At 39.0% G+C, this 13718-nt stretch overlaps 1 protein-coding gene across 4 annotated transcripts in view; it reads right to left on the bottom strand.

Annotated features, from left to right (window-relative positions):
- The window catches only part of vti1a (vesicle transport through interaction with t-SNAREs 1A), a 284729-nt gene that overhangs the window by 219158 nt on the left and 51853 nt on the right, over nt 1–13718 (bottom strand). For 2 of the 4 annotated variants that reach the window (XM_062055539.1, XM_062055537.1), the window contains exon 5: nt 7163–7183. The exons of the other annotated variants lie outside the window; for them this stretch is intronic. In XM_062055539.1, the coding sequence (XP_061911523.1) occupies nt 7163–7183 (21 nt within the window). The remainder of the gene's footprint in view (nt 1–7162; nt 7184–13718) is intronic. 4 annotated transcript variants of the gene reach the window in all.

The following is a 13718-nucleotide window of genomic DNA, read 5'->3' as shown; positions in this document are numbered from 1 at the left end:
GGTATGCCTTCCACATTGAAGCCAATACGAAAAAGCTCTGTTTTCATTTCATAATTCCACAGTATTCTGGACATCTGTGTTCGTGAATCTGTTTCAATCATGTTCATTGCATTATGAAGAAGGAAGCTGAGCAAGCAAAGAAGAAAGTTGTCGGTGCGAAATGGACGTATTTTTCGAACGTAGTCAGCCACAACAGTACACAGCCGGCGCTTCTTTGTTTACATTCCCGAAAGATGCAGTCAAGATGGAAGAACTCGGATAACAGAGACTCTAACCAGGAGGACATTTGACTTGGATACACAGACGCCTGTAGAGAACTGGGACAACACAGACTCTTACCAGGAATACTTTGATTTGGATGACAAAGACGCAGACGTGCTACTGTGAGTATGCAGCTTTGGCTTTTTTTTGCGTATGTACGTAACTTTTTTAAAATATATAAGCTTTATGAACCTTGGGTTAGGTGAACGGTCTTTTGGGCTGAGTGATTGTGTGTGTTGATCATGTGTTTGAATTGTATTGGCGTGTTCTATGGAGCTAGGAGCTAGCAGAGGAGCTAGGAGCTAGCATAACACGTACCGTACCGTACGTGCGCGTCACGTACGTAACTTTTTAAAAATATATAAGCTTTATGAACCTTGGGTTAGGTGAACGGTCTTTTGGGCTGAGTGATTGTGTGTGTTGATCAGGTGTTTGAATTGTATTGGCGTGTTCTATGGAGCTAGGAGCTAGCAGAGGAGCTAGAAGCTAGCATAACAAACACGCAGGTGTTATTATGCAGGATTAATTTGTGGCATATTAAATATAAGCCTGGTTGTGTTGTGGCTAATAGAGTATATATATGTATTGTGTTTATTTACTGTTGTAGTCATTCCCAGCTGAATATCAGGTACCGTGAGTATGCAGCCTTGGCTGCTAAACATTCGATAACTTGACCGTATGTGCGCGTCACGTACGTAACTTTTTAAAAATATATAAGCTTTATGAACCTTGGGTTAGGTAAACGGTCTTTTGGGCTGAGTGATTGTGTGTTGATCAGGTGTTTGAATTGTATTGGCGTGTTCTATGGAGCTAGGAGCTAGCAGAGGAGCTAGGAGCTAGCATAACAAACACGCAGGTGTTTTTATGCAGGATTAATTTGTGGCATATTAAATATAAGCCTGGTTGTGTTGTGGCTAATAGAGTATATATATGTCTTGTGTTTATTTACTAAAGTAGTCATTCCCAGCTGAATATCAGGTCACCCCCGGCTCTCACAGCATCTTCCCTATCTGAATAGCTTCAACTCCCCACTAGTCCTTCACTTGCACTTTACTCATCCACAAATCTTTCATCCTCGCTCAAATTAATGGGGAAATTGTCGCTTTCTCGGTCCGAATCTCTCTCACTTCATGCGGCCATCATTGTAAACAATAGGGAACTTTGCGTATATGTTCAACTGACTACGTCACGCTACTTCCGGTAGGGGCAAGCCTTTTTTTTATCAGATACCAAAAGTTGCAATCTTTATCGTCGTTGTTCTATACTAAATCCTTTCAGCAAAAATATGGCAATATCGCGAAATGATCAAGTATGACACATAGAATAGATCTGCTATCCCCGTTTAAATAAAAAAAATTAATTTCAGTAGGCCTTTAAACACTCATTCTTATTGCAAACAAAAAAGGTGTGTATTTCATTCTTTAAACGTTGACAAACAATCCAACTCCCTACGCTTCTCCCACTAACATTCTTACATGTAACACACGTGTAAAAAGAAGTTAAAGGCCTACTGAAATGACATTTTTTTATTTAAACGGGGATAGCAGATCCATTCTATGTGTCATACTTGATCATTTCGCGATATTGCCATATTTTTGCTGAAAGGATTTAGTATAGAACAACGACGATAAAGTTTGCAACTTTTGGTCGCTGATTAAAAAAAGCCTTGCCTATACCGCAAGTAGCGTGACGTCACAGGAGGAAGAATTCCTCACAATTCCCCGTTGTTTACAATGGAGCGAGAGAGATTCGGACCGAGAAAGCGACGATTACCCCATTAATTTGAGCGAGGATGAAAGATTCGTGGATGAGGAACGTTAGAGTGAAGAACTAGAGAGGCAGTGCAGGGTGTATCTTTTTTCGCTCTGACCGTAACTTAGGTACAAGGTCTCATTGGATTCCACACTCTCTCCTTTTTCTATTGTGGATCACGGATTTGTATTTTAAACCACCTCGGATACTATATCCTCTTGAAAATGAGAGTCGAGAACGCGAAATGGACATTCACAGTGACTTTTATCTCCACGACAATACATCAGCGAAGCTCTTTAGCTACTGAGCTAACGTGATAGCATCTGGCTGAAATGCAGATAGAAACAAAATAAATAAATCCCTGACTGGAAGGATAGACAGAAGATCAACAATACTATTAAACCATGGACATGTAACTACACGGTTAATAATTCTCAGCCTGGCAAAGCTTAACAATGCTGTTGCTAACGACGCTGAAGCTAACTTAGCAACTTAGCAACCGGACCTCACAGAGCTATGATAAAAACATTAGCGCTCCACCTACGCTAGCCAGCCCTCTTCTGCTCATCAACACCCGTGCTCACCTGCGTTCCAGCGATCGACGGCGCGACGAAGGACTTCACCCGATCACAGATGTCTGCTATCCAAGTAAGTCCTCTTTGTTGTGTTGCTACAGCCAGCCCCTAATACACCGATCCCACCTACAACTTTCTTCTTTGTATGGTGACACATTGGGTACGAATACTTCCGTTGCCGTCGTGACGTCACGCGCATACGTCATCATATATAGACGTTTCCAACCGGAAGTTTACCTGGAAATTTCAAATTGCACTTTATAAGTTAACCCGGCCGTATTGGCATGTGTTGCAATGTTAAGATTTCATCATTGATATATAAACTATCAGACTGCGTGGTCGTTAGTAGTGGCTTTCAGTAGGCCTTTAAACACAGTTAAAAGGGAACTGCACTTTTTGGGGGAATTGTTCCTATTAGTCACAATCCCCATGAGAGACAAGAACACATATGTCTTTCTTTTTTATGCATTCTAATTTGTAAAATACAGCAAGTACGAGTTGGCTAATAATGCAGCTTATGGGTGTCCTCTATTGCGCCCATAAAGCCCTCTTATAAAAACATCTAAAAATGCCCGCAATACTCCATTTACATCTTGTGACCTGAATATCAACCAAGTATTAGCAATATTGTTATAATAAACACTAACGCAGACATACTATTTTTAGCGGCGCCGTGATCAGAGAGAGCTAAAAAGCTTACCCAACTAGTGACATACTGAGCTGCTGCTGTAAACATTAATTATCCATTATAAATCATGCATCTCACTTGTACATTGGAAAGTTGTTAGCATAAATTGAGAAGTTGGTAAACTTCTTTGGTGAGAATAATAATAATAATAATGGATTAGATTTATATAGCGCTTTTCTAGACACTCAAAGCGCTTCACAGAGAAGTGAGAACCCATCATTCATTTTTACAACTCATTCATTCATCATTCATTCTCCGGTGTGAGCGGCACCGGGGGCAAGGGTGAAGTGTCCTGCCCAAGGACACAACGGCAGCGATTTTTGGATGGTAAGAGGCGGGGAGCGAACCTGCAACCCTCAGGTTTCTGGCAAGGCCGCTCAACCCACTACGCCATGCCGCCCCATGACACAAAAAGACCCTCCTACACGCCCACTTTTTTTTTTTTGCTTTTGCTTGTTTTTTTAATAAAATTATTTGTATTATATCCGTCAGCAAAGAAAAATCCATAAATTAGCCATTCATTTTATAAGTCGCAGGGTTTAAAGTGTAGGAAAAAAGTAGCAGCTTCTAGTCCGGAATTTATGGTGGTAGTTGTTGAAGGGAAAAGCAAACGTGATGCGTCTGTGAAATTAGTATGCTGCGGCATGTTTAAACAGAGCAGAATATGTCAATATTACATGTTATTATGAATGTGCCTGTTACTACTTTAATGTGTGTACATAAAACGATAATGGTGGTTTTTGAACAGGTTTTTTGGGGGGCTCTTTACAGGCAGAATACAGCGAATCCCATTACCCTCCATTGTTAGCTGACTTTCGCTACTGTTTATTTACGAGTTAGAATGCATTCAAAAAAAGAAAAACATACAAGTTTTTGTTTTACATAATGATTGTCAATGATTGGCAACATACTGAAAAAAGTGCAGTTCCCCTTTAATTCCAAACAAAACACTTTCACGACAAATGAGCGCCTATCTAAAAAAAAAAAAAGAAATTTACTAAAGGTTTGCGTGGACTAAAACACATGCAAACTTGATAGCACACGCAAAGCTGATCTACTAAACGTGTGCTGAGTGGATTGTGTCTGTTAAGTGAGCAGAATAAGGCATGCCATCCATTTTGCAATCTCATTATGCTGATCATAAAAACGCCCACAATACTGGGAGGAGAAGAAGCAAATATACTTATTTAGCACACGTAATGTGATTTGTCAACACTCATCATCGTTTTGCGAGCACTATTGTGTGATTTAATTAGCATGTGAGGGGAAAGACGTGCAAACTGATAGTTTCACACAGCCGATGGACAGACGAGAATCCTCCGTCTGCAGTACGTGTGTGTCAACATTTTGGGCGGACAGAAATACAAATGTTAGACATACTGTATCATCTATTCAGCAACATCATTTTATAATTTTATAGCTGCTAGAGGACTTAAGGGGCTGATTTAAAAAATAAAAATAAATCGATGCATTTTAGTGTCCTTTAGTATTTTTTAATGAGGTTTGTTTTTTCCACATAGAATATACAGTAAAGGCCAAAAGTTTGGACACACCTTCTCATTCAATGCATTTTCTTTATTTTCATGACTATTTACATTGTAGATTGTCACTGAAGGCATCAAAACTATGAATGAACACATGTGGAGTTATGTACTTAACAAAAAAATAGGTGAAATAACTGAAAACGTGTTATACTGTAGTTTCTTCAAAATAGCCACCCTTTACTCTGATTACTGAATTGCACACTCTTGGCATTCTCTCGCAGAGCTTCAAGAGGTAGTCCCCTGAAATGGTTTTCACGTCACAGGTGTGCCTTATCAGGGTTGATTAGTGGAAATTCTTGCTTTATCAATGGGGTTGGGACCATCCGTTGTGTTGTGAATGAGAAGGTGTGTCCAAATGTTTGGCCTGTGCTGTATATTATTAAAATATTTTCATGACTGCTTCTAAAATACCCATTAAAAAGTACTAGATGTCTTTTGCATGTTTAAAAACATAGCAAAACGCCAAAGGTTGGAGCATTATAACATGAATGTGCAGTAAATGAGTGTCTCCATGGTGATGCCCCATATAGTACACATAAAATACTCATTTAAAAAAGGCGGTCTGCACCTCTTTTCAATTGCAAATGCACACTAATAGCAAACGCTATTTTATAGATTGCAGGCTGTTTAGTGCGTGGTATTTGGATTTTAGTAGATCAGGGACCGTACTTATCAAGCTTCTTAGAATTACTCCTAAGAAGTCTGCTAAGAGTTGACTTAAGAGTAAATAAATTCTTCGCTGAAAGCTGCACTTAAAAGTTAGTTATCAAGCGTCTTACTCACACTTTCAGCAAAGTGTAGGACTGAATCTTAAGTGTCACACTCAGAGCTGAATTACGACATTACTATGTGCCGTAAACGGAATTTTAGGTGACGTCATTTCTGTGTCCATAGAAATGACCAATCACGGAAGGGAATCCGTTGTCTAAGAATAAAGAAATATCTTGGAAATATTTAAGTGGACAATGGGAGTGTATATTTTGACAATAAACTACAAAATAATACAAAACAAACTAGTCCCCGCCGGCACTCACGCTACCGCTCCCTCTCTTCTATCGCCCACACACTCACTGACGTCACTCACCTCACGGCCACACACATACGCTACTGTCATAACATTTTCTTTCCAATTCATTAATTAGGCAACTAATTTGAAACTGGTGTGGGTGGCTCTATATATACTAGCCCACTGCAGCCACATGCAGAAATCAACAAGGAATCGAAAAGTATTAAATCCGTGACAAAAATAATATCCGCTCTGTCTAAACGATACCGTTTGATCAGCTGCTCGTCATCAAAAAAAAAAAAACATTGTTCCATTCCCTGAACGTTCGCGCACGTCTCTCTCGCCTCAGTGCCATCCCCTGCTGGCAACTCCTAACCACTTAAGACACCTCTGAAGGTCTCTTAAATATCGTGGAGAGTAGGAGTGATTCTTAGACTTAAGAACGTTGATAAAAAGCTTTTATTCTTAAGTTTGAGAGTAGAACTACATTTCGCAAATTCTCAGGACTTAAGTGTAAAATGGCACTCTAAGAAGCTTGATAAGTACGGCCCCAGGCTTTTAGTAAAATGGAAAAACACATCTTTGATTGGTTTGATTCACGTAATTTCCGATATATATTTTTCTTTGAACAGCCCTTGTTGAGGCTGGTGCGGGGGGGAAAAAGCCAAAGAAAAAGCTAATGTGTCATGTTAATTCTTTGACACTTCCTTGGATGAGGACACTATATACAAGTTATCTTTACAGAAATTGAAACAGAAAAAGCACAACACAAACCAGGAATTAACCCTTAGACGCATGTTGAAATAAGCCCCGTGAAGTCACCAAACGGCCAAAGTTTGATGCAAAGTTTTTCCACATTTGTTTTCATTCAACATCCTGTCTTGATTTCATTGGGAATCGAACCACTGAGTGAAAGCATCCATACCATGTGCTCAAAACAAAACAGTACAAATTAGCTTTTAGCTTTTTTAAATGGGCAAAGAAGGCCAAGCCTTGTTGTTTTGAACAATGATGAGTGAAGGCGGTCAACAAACAACACTCATTTGATAAAAAGTCAGACGATTCTGGTTCTGGACTGCACTGGACCCAATCAATGCCTATCAGAAGTAATAGCTCATCTTCACTGTCTTATATTCAAGAGAAAGGTGGCAACTAGAGAAAGTGGCTTTTAGTGGATTCATTATCTTTGACTTGGCCTTTAAGTGATATAAAAAAAAAAAGAGGGGGGGTTCCAAATGAGCTGATGTTAGTTTTCTGCAAAAGATACAAGGAGGGCAAATGGGAATTTCCAGCGTGGAAAGCAATTTAAAAATAGTTAAAGCAGAGAAGCACTTACCTCTTCGCGTAACTTTATCAACTGCATCACGAGAGCAAAAGAGGGAAGAAAAGAGAGAAAGAAGAGGAGAGACAGTGAAAACAATCAATGGAGAAGGAATATTGCCAGGAAGAAGTTACAGGATTAACCCTGACGATTTTTCTGTTTGCAAGTGGCGCATTTGGGAAATGACGAGGTAAATGCAACTGAACGCGCAGCTCACGCAGACCTTTTTTTTTTTATCTTTGATCAAACAAAGATCAAGTCGTGGCGCTGTCACATTAAACAAAGGCGAGGAAGTGGATCGCTCCGCTCGCAGGATCAGCGAGCATTACCGAACAAGCCACAGGAATTGATGCAGCAAGGAAACAGGGAAATATATAGTTTGTGCTAATGATATGTTGAAATGTGGGCTAAAATCTAGATTTTTTTTGTCCACTAATTTGCATATTAGTGTTGTCCCGATACCAATATTTTGGTCCCGTTACCAAAATTATTTCGATACTTTTCTGTACATTTGGACAAAAATGGCATTAATGGCTTTATTTTAACAAAAAATCTTAGGGTACATTAAACATATGTTTCTTATTGCAAGTTTGTCCTTAAATAAAATAGTGAACATACAAGACAACTTTTCTTTTATTTGTAAGTAAGCCAACAAAGGCTCCTAATTTGTCTGCTGACGTATGCAGTAACATATTGTGTAATTTTCCATTACATTATTTTGTCAAAATTATAAAGGACAAGTGGTAGAAAAATAACTATTAATCTACTTGTTCATTCACTGTTAATATCTGCTTACTTTCTCTTTTAACATGTTCTATCTACACTTCTGTTAAAATGTAATAATCATTTATTCTTCTGTTGTTTGGATACCTTACATTAGTTTTGGATGATACCACAAATTTGGGTATGAATCCGATACCAAGTAGTTACAGGATCATACATTGGTCATATTCAAAGTCCTGGGACATATTTACTGAGTTTATAAACATAATATACATTTTTTTAAAAACAAAGAAGATGTTGTGATGCCAAAAAATATCAACGTAACCATAGTAGTATCGACTAGATACGCTCCTGAATTTGGTATCATTACAGTGGATGTCAGGCGTAGATCCACCAATAGCGTTTGTTTACATTTTGACGCTGGTGAGCTACGGTGTGTAGTGAAGCATGTTTAGCTATTCCTCGTCCTGCAGGGATGATACTTGTAAGAAATGTACTTTATTTGTCGCCATGGAGGCGAGGATTAGTGATTTAGAAGTAGCTAAAACACTGCAGACTGTGGCTCGACTTTAGCCGCTAGCTAGCCATGTCTTAAGGGGCTTCTTCCGGTGGGCGTTTCAGTGTTGTAACTTCACCTTTATCGTTAGTTTTTAAGCCAAAACGCGTCTGTTCTTCCTTTTCTGTCTATACACTGTGTCTGTTTGTAAGTACTCCGTGTGTGTGTGCTACCGAACATGCTCGTCTGCTCGTAAACCAGCAATGACACGACGTGACGACGACGGGGGCGCAGGGGGACCGGTACTTTTCAGAGGCGGTATAGTACCAGTGTTTCCCACACATTCATTTATTTGTGGCGGCCCGCCACGAAAGAAATACGTCCGCCACAAATAAAAAAATTTAAAAAATACATATATTTTTTTGTCCTCTCCAGCTTCTCAGGCAAATCATATAGTTGATGTAGATGCCCATATCGGCTGTTCAGATTTACTTTACAAAAGAGAAGTCTAGGATACTTCTCTTGTTGCCTTATTTGTATTTGACCACTACTGTTTTCTGTTTATTTGTTACTGACTGTGGCAGGACACCTCTGCCTCTGTTTCACTTTATGTTGCTGGTAAATAATATGGTTGTAGTAGTAGGCTAAAGTTAAATTATTTAGTATGCACTAATTAAAGGGGCAGAGCTTTAAGAGACATTTTAGCATTTATATTTTATAAGATATATTTTTTGTAACACAATTAATAAATATATTTCAGTGAATAACTTATTGTTCAAATCTGTATATAAATATGTACATAAAGTGTTGTAATTATATTGTAAAATGGATGGATGGATGGATGGATGGATGGATGGATGGATGGATGGATGGATGTTTAAAACAAAACTGTTATTATTAATTAGTAAGTATACATTTTTTTAGCCTTTTTAGAGAAAATCATATCATTGTAGTAAATTATGCAAATTACTCGATGATGCAATGGTGACCACGCCCATAGCCCCCACCACCACAGGTATCTTGGCAGTTTATGGGAAACACTGAGTACCGAATATGATTCATTAGTATCGCGGTAGTATACTAATACCGGTATACCGTACAACGCTAGCGGATATCTGTCGCCGATAATTTGCGCATTTTAGTAAATTTGCATGACAGTTATGTGACATTATTGAGAATGCAATTGTTCATACTAGGGCTGGAACGACTCATTGATTAAATGGGTGTAATTGAGTAACATATCCTATTATTCTATCCTAATGTGTATTACGCGTCAAATTGAATTTTGATACAAAAAGTTTACACAGTTTAAATGATAAAATCTTAGGCCTTTTTAAAGCGATATACAAAGCTACCGTACTTTCCGCACTATAAGGCGCACCGGAATATAAGGCGCACCTTCAATGAATGGCATATTTCAAAACTTTGTTCATATATAAGGCGCACCGGATTATAAGGCGCACCTATGCATCCATTAGATGGAGCTGCGCTAAAGGGAATGTCAACAAAACAGTCAGATAGGTCAGTCAAACTTTATTAATAGATTACAAAACAGCGTTCTGACAACTCTGTTCACTCCCAAAATGAATGAACAGCTGTTTTATTATTTTCCCCGAGGTAAAGTCAGTGACGTGGTGTTTTGTTTATCTTTTAACAACAGCAAGGTATAACATGTAGTGCAACATTTATATCACATAGTGGAGGGGAACTTTTCCCTGATTCAATAAACAGGTAAAAAACAGTGATTCTGTTACGGTAAATCAAACGTTAGTGCAATCACAATATAGTAACACTGGAAATAGTGCAGAGCAATAACAATATATCAATAACTCAACGTTGCTCAAACGTTAATGTCACACAACTCAACACACAAAATAAACATGTAAAGCTCACTTCATGAAGTTATTCCTCATCCACGAATCCCTCGAATTCTTCTTCTTCAGTGTCCGAATCAAACAGTTGGGCGGATACGGCATCCAACCTTCGTCTCGTCGAAGTCGTCATTAATCGAGTCAGTGTCGCTGCTGCTCGATTCCCGTGTTCTACTGCGTGACTGATCGTCTTAAGTTTAAACTCTGCGTCGTAAGCGTGTCTCTTAATAGGAGCCATTTTGGGGGCTTTACATAAACAAACAAATGGAAATCAAAACGGCACGCCTCAAGCAGTCATATATCCCAGCATGCACCGCGCGCTTCTTCTTCTTCTACTGGGGTGGCTGCTTACCGTAGAAGACGACGTTCTTCTTCTACGGGGGAAAATGAAGTTGCCGGCTGCTTACTGTAGAAGAAGAAGCTCTTCTTCTTCTACAGGGGAAAAAGAAGTTGGCGGCTGTTTACCGTAGTTGCGAGACCTAAACTTTATGAAAATGAAGTTTAGGTGTGTTGTGGCTATATATTGGTCCATATACGTATAACCTGCACCGGATTATAAGGCGCACTGTCAGCTTTTGAGAAAATTGGAGGTTTTTAGGTGTGCCTTATAGTGCGGAAAATACGGTACTTTGAATTTGATTGACTGATTGAAACCTTTATTAGTAGATTGCACAGCACAGTACATATTCCGTACAATTGACCACTAAATGGTAACACCCGAATAAGTTTGTCAACTTGTTTAAGTCGGGGTCCACGTTAATCAATTCATGGTAATCATGGTACTTAAGGTACAACACCGCACAAAAACACAACACTTCCTTGTTATGCACCAATCAGGGTCACGATGAGCAAGGAGCATTCATGAAACCCTGGAGTTGTGACTGCTAACCTTCAAACTGAACAATCCTATCACATACGGAACACATGTAATGCCTGTTTCGGGCCATAGGGTTGCACAAGGGTTTTAAACGGTCTCAGCTAGATTTTGGACAAAAATTTTGGACAAAACATTGGACAAAAACTTAAAACCAGTGAAGTTGGCACGTTGTGTAAATCGTAAATAAAAACAGAATACAATGATTTGCAAATCCTTTTCAACCTATATTCAATTGAATAGACTGCACAGATGTGTAACTTACACATCTGTGAAGGCACCATTCATGCTGAAAGGTACATACAGGTTTTGGATATGTTGCCATCCAAGCAACGTCTTTTTCATGACCGCCCCTGCTTATTTCAGCAAGACAATGCCAGGCCACATTGTGCACGTGGCTTTGTAGTAAAAGAGTGCGGGTACTAGACTGGCCTGCCTATAGTCCAGACCTGTCTACCATAAACAAATGTGTGACGCATTATGAAGGTAAAATACCACAACAGAGACCCCCGAATAATTGTATTGTTCATCAATCAGGTTCTGATTGTTGTCGTAAATTTTTTGTGCTCTTATGTATGTCGATTTTGTGGCAAAACATCATGTATCTTGGTACATTTGAGTCCGGCATTAGGGTATGAAAAAGTTTGGGAGACGCTGGTCTAGCATGTCATATGTTAATGAATGATGATGTTGATAGCAATGAATGCCTGATACAAAATATTCAGGTGCATGTGTAACATGAGTGGTAAACAAATATAATTATGTTTTCCTAAAAGTGCAGTTTGGATGTCAACAAGATGCACTTCACGAAGGAGAGACTCCCCCCCCCAAGGTTGGTCTTATTTAAGGGGGCCAAAGTTTAAAAGGACACTATGGAGAGAGGTGGGGGACCAAGCCAGCAGATCCGATGAACGGTCAGTGGCCGCCAAACAAAACTTACTCCAGCTCATTTGTGCTGCCTGACTGATTGCAAATCCTCCACAAAAATCCTCGGTGAGAAGTGTTTCTTCCTCGTTTAGGTTGGGTTTGGAGTCTTTCAGCCAAGCCAACGCCGAAGCTCGTATTGTGGAATTGTAATTATTCCTACAGGTTTTTTTTTTCTTGTGTTTTTGTGGTGCCAGCCAGCATTCAAAATTGCACTACTGCATTTTTTTTTTCTGTTATGATAATCAGCATTCCCCCCCCCCCAAACAAAAGATTTTTTTCCTCCTTCCCCAATACGCTATTCGATACAAGTGGTAATGTGCTTCCTTTGTAGCCTGGAAAATCTGGTCCATGCCGGCTCCAACCAGCACAATCTCTTGTGGCCAACCTTCTGCTGCTGCTGCCACTGAAATCGAAACTATTTGTGTGTGTGTGTGTGTGTGTGTGTGTGTGTGTGTGTGTGTGTGTGTGTGTGTGTGTGTGTGTGTGTGTGTGTGTGTGTGTGTGTGTGTGTGTGTGTGTGTGTGTGTGTGTGTGTGTGTGTGTGTGTGTGTGTGTGTGTGTGTGTGTGTGTGTGTGTGTGTGTGTGTGTGTGTGTGCGCTCGCCAGAATTTGTGTGCATAAAAAAGTGCAATGGCAGCCGAGCACGTTATTTAGAAGAAGAAGAAAAACGCGTGATAGTGCCAATACAGTCTCTGCCCGCGTAGAGATAACGAATAAATGGCAAACTCCATTAAACCGTCCTTTGGCCATTATCGCGAACGCCATTTTTAGAACTTATGACGGCGACCTATTTACTCAGCTATAAACCCCTCGCCATGTAACCTGCAGATTTGTGACTGGTAATGATCTGCTCGGCAAGGCCTATATGAGATGATTCTGACCTCTTACAGATCATCAGGAATTAAATTGACCGACTTGGCCCCACGGCCTCGCCATCTTCCCCCCACCCTGCTCATATCGCCGCCATCTCCTCGGATAAAAAAAAAGGAAGAAAGCAAAAAAGAAAGCAAGAAAGAAAGAAAATGCTGAAGTTCGGAGTACTCTACTCACAGCCAGTCAAGATTGTAAATCCAAAACAATCACGTGACCAAAGATTTATTTTCCCCCCTTCATTAACTCTTATTAGTTATTAAGTTATTAGTATATTTGTATAATAGGACAACATATATTTATTTAAATGTTACTATTACTATGTCATCATTAGTGTATTTTTCATGGTTTTTCTCTACAAAAAGGTGACATTTACAAATAATACAAATAGTTATTATAGTACACAAAAATATGTCTTTTTCATCCAAACTCAAACTGTAAATATATAATTTCATTATGTATGATTTTATATGACATAAATCTTAAATATTGTGGACAAATTATTAAACAAAATGTGTTGTATTTGGCCTACCTCAAACTGTAAGTATCACATTTTTTAAATCACATATAATAAATGTTTTTTTCCTATGAAGTAAATCATTAACATTGTGGACAAATTATTACTTTTAAACCAAATAGCATGTTTTAGTGCTGAATGTTTAATATTAAATGTAATGAATGTTTTTTCCAAACTAATCGTTTATTATTTGTGTATAGATGCTGTTTTTGTGTTTAATTGCAACATAATGAAAAGTTAAATGAACATGTTTTTGTCTGATACTTAATGGAGGTATTTTATTTGAATGGATT

Source organism: Entelurus aequoreus, linkage group LG08 (assembly GCF_033978785.1).
Source record: "Entelurus aequoreus isolate RoL-2023_Sb linkage group LG08, RoL_Eaeq_v1.1, whole genome shotgun sequence".
NCBI classification, from domain to species: domain Eukaryota; kingdom Metazoa; phylum Chordata; class Actinopteri; order Syngnathiformes; family Syngnathidae; genus Entelurus; species Entelurus aequoreus.
This window is presented reverse-complemented; position numbering and strand designations above follow the sequence as displayed.